We start from the raw sequence: 2,975 nt of genomic DNA, 5'->3' as shown, positions 1-2,975 counted from the left end.
AAAAAATTTCAGAATTTGAATTTATTAAGTCCTTCAACAAAATTTACAATTTGAAGAATATTGAGTGCAATAAACGTCACTTTTTTGTTCTTTTTATAAAAAAAAGCTTTTATTTCTACAATTAACATTAGAACTTCAACATATAAATAATATAATCAACTTGTATGTATATACGTTAATATTGTAAATTTGATTTGGTTTATGGCAACTTGGCATAAGCTAAGAAGTTAAAAATCTCCCCCACCCAAATTCTTGTGCTTAAAAAAATTTGGTTTGGTTTATTAGTTATAGCACACAACCAAACCGACAAAAACCATTTCAATTCTTCCACTTTTAAAATCAAACCTATCAATGTCGCATAAAACCTAAACCAATCCGATTGAATTGGTCTGCTTTAATTTCATTGGTTTTATTTATTTATTTATTAATTATTATTATTATGATGTTGAAGAGAACATCATGTCTAAAGGTCTATTTGGATTGACTAGAGAAAAAAAATGCATTTTAAAAAAAATAACAAATTTTTTTCTATAAAAGCGGTTTAAAATACACTTTGAAAGTATTTAATACACTATTTTGATTGGTTAACAAATACTTCAATTTTTTCAAAATTAAATAATTGAAAAGTTAAACTAAACAGGTCTGAAATCCATATTATAGAATTTTTATAGTATCACATTGTGATATAAAAAATTAAACTTCTAATTTTTGAAAAAGAAAGTACATGTCAATTATCATTGTTTGAATCTCACTTAAACTACCATTCCTATTAAATTGATATACACCAATTTGTTTTTTTTTTTTTTTTTATGAAAATGGGTGAAATAATTTATTTTAATGACCTCTTTTTTGGCTCGAATAAAACGTTAAAGCCATTTAACCACTAATTTGTTTGTTTATTAGACATAAATTGAGATCCCATATCTCTCAGAGTTATATTCTTAAAATTAATAAGAAACGGATAAAAAAAGGTTCATAAAGTTAAACGAAGCAACTGCCTCCAGCTCCCAGAAAAGTGATGGACGTCATGAGGAAATTAGATTACAATTTAGCAATAATTGTCTGACATCTTATAAAAATAGGCTTCACATCCTTTTAACAAATATATAATATAATATAATATAATATAATGAATCTCCCCCTTTTCGTATGTATCGTAATATCATTTAAAATGACAACTGTGACCCTGGATAGCTAAAAGCATATAAAACTTAGTAGATGGACATCATCGACATTTCACAGTTTCATTATAAATTTATAATTGTCACCTCGTGAATAAGGCTAAGTTTATTATTTTACATTATTCCAAAAAAGAAAAAAAAAAAAAAGAAAGTAATAAAACACTGTTTATTAGAATAGGAATGGTGTAATTGGTCCCATGCATCTCGAATTTTTAAACGAAATCATATGCGGATTTGCTAAAAAAGAAAAAGAAAAAGAAAAAAAAGGATTCTTTGTTTAAATAGTCGATATATATAATATATAACAAGAGAAAATGAAAACAATAAAAAAAGGGGAAAAAATGCTTATTTAAATTAAGCATAGCCATTACTAATAAAGCTAGTCGCCGATCTTCTTTTACACACTATTAAGTTGCTTCAAAAATAGCGTAAAACCCCACCAATAATATAATATTATATATATATTTTTCTCTAGCAGCAATTTTTTTAGTTTACAAAGAAGAGAGAGAGAGAGAGAGAGAGTGGTTCAGAAATTGCTTCTTCTTATAATAGTCTGTGGTTGTGTTTAGCAATTAATGAGGTTGTTGTTGTTGTTATTAAGGATATATTGGGATTGCGATTGAGAGATATTTGGGGGTTGTTCAAAGGCGTTGTAAGGGGAAGCATAACCCAATTGTCGTTGGAATTGCCGGAAAATTAATACTCGTCGGCTGTACAAAAGTTTCTGACTCAGAATTGTGTGTTCTGTCTGGAGATGGTCGTTTTCTGTCCGTACACGGTTCACTTCATAAACCGTGAACCGCAATCGGTTTGACAGCTCCCGGTTTTCTACTTTCAGCTTGTTCACCATGTTCCTTAAGTTTTCTAAGTGCTTCTGTTTACGCATCCGGGACCGCCTCGCCGACTCCCGGTTCGACTCCATTCGCCGTCGTTTTCTTTCGTCTATCACCTCAACTTTCCGGTCCGGTTCACACGGACCGGTATCCATCACTTCCGGTTCATCCCGGTTTTCGGAACTCGAACTGGAAATCACCGGGTTTGGGGACTGGAAAACGTCCAATAATCCGGTTGGTTCAGGCATCTGGAACACAACCGGCAGGAAGTCGTAGTCGTGGCATTCCCACGGCGTGGAAGCGACCGGAAACGGGTTTTCGAGCATGGACTCGTACGGAGAACCGGTCGGAAAAGTGGACAGCATGACGACAGGATAAAGAATTTGCTCAACAAGACAAAGGAGGAGAGAAGGAGGAGAAAAGGGAAGAATTGCAGCGTAGAGGGCTTCTATTTAAACATTGAAACACCTGGGGATATATCCGTAAAACAGGTTAACAGTTAAGGGTAGTTTAGTCATTTAAATGAATTAAGATATCTAAGTGGCATAGTAGTGGAAGTGTGTAAGCGCGCTTTTCTTTTTGGCGGGACAGATGGGTGATATAAGCCAGTGGGGCCGTGACATTGGTGCATCGTGCATGGGGTGATATTAGCTTCGTAGTGAAGAAACAAAGTTTGTGGGTTCCACAACGCTACACGTGGCCACGATTAATTAGACATTAACGTCATACCCAATTCTTATTTAATAAATATAATTCTACACTAAACATCTGTATAAATAAAATATTGTAAAATCATCAATTCAGATTTTTTTTTCTCTCCTTTTAAAAAAACGATTAGAATAAAAAACCACGAGGCTCGGTCGCACTCTTGACTTCGGCTGCGCCATCGACGACTACGGCGGCTTAGGATTCGCGTAGATGTAAAAAAGTGCAAACTCAGAGGGTTGAGTTGTCATTTTAC

General features: G+C 33.5%; 1 protein-coding gene across 1 annotated transcript; it reads right to left on the bottom strand.

Annotated features, from left to right (window-relative positions):
* Positions 1–1,746: 1,746 nt before the first annotated feature.
* On the bottom strand, positions 1,747–2,379 carry LOC120074119 (uncharacterized). The gene has a single exon (XM_039027137.2). It carries the CDS (start codon positions 2,377–2,379, stop codon positions 1,747–1,749), a length of 633 nt encoding a protein of 210 aa, XP_038883065.1.
* Between the last annotated feature and the right edge of the window lie 596 nt (positions 2,380–2,975).

This window comes from Benincasa hispida, chromosome 3, assembly GCF_027475165.1.
Source record: "Benincasa hispida cultivar pf3 chromosome 3, pf3_genome.v1.1, whole genome shotgun sequence".
Taxonomy (NCBI): Eukaryota; Viridiplantae; Streptophyta; class Magnoliopsida; order Cucurbitales; family Cucurbitaceae; genus Benincasa; species Benincasa hispida.
This window is presented reverse-complemented; position numbering and strand designations above follow the sequence as displayed.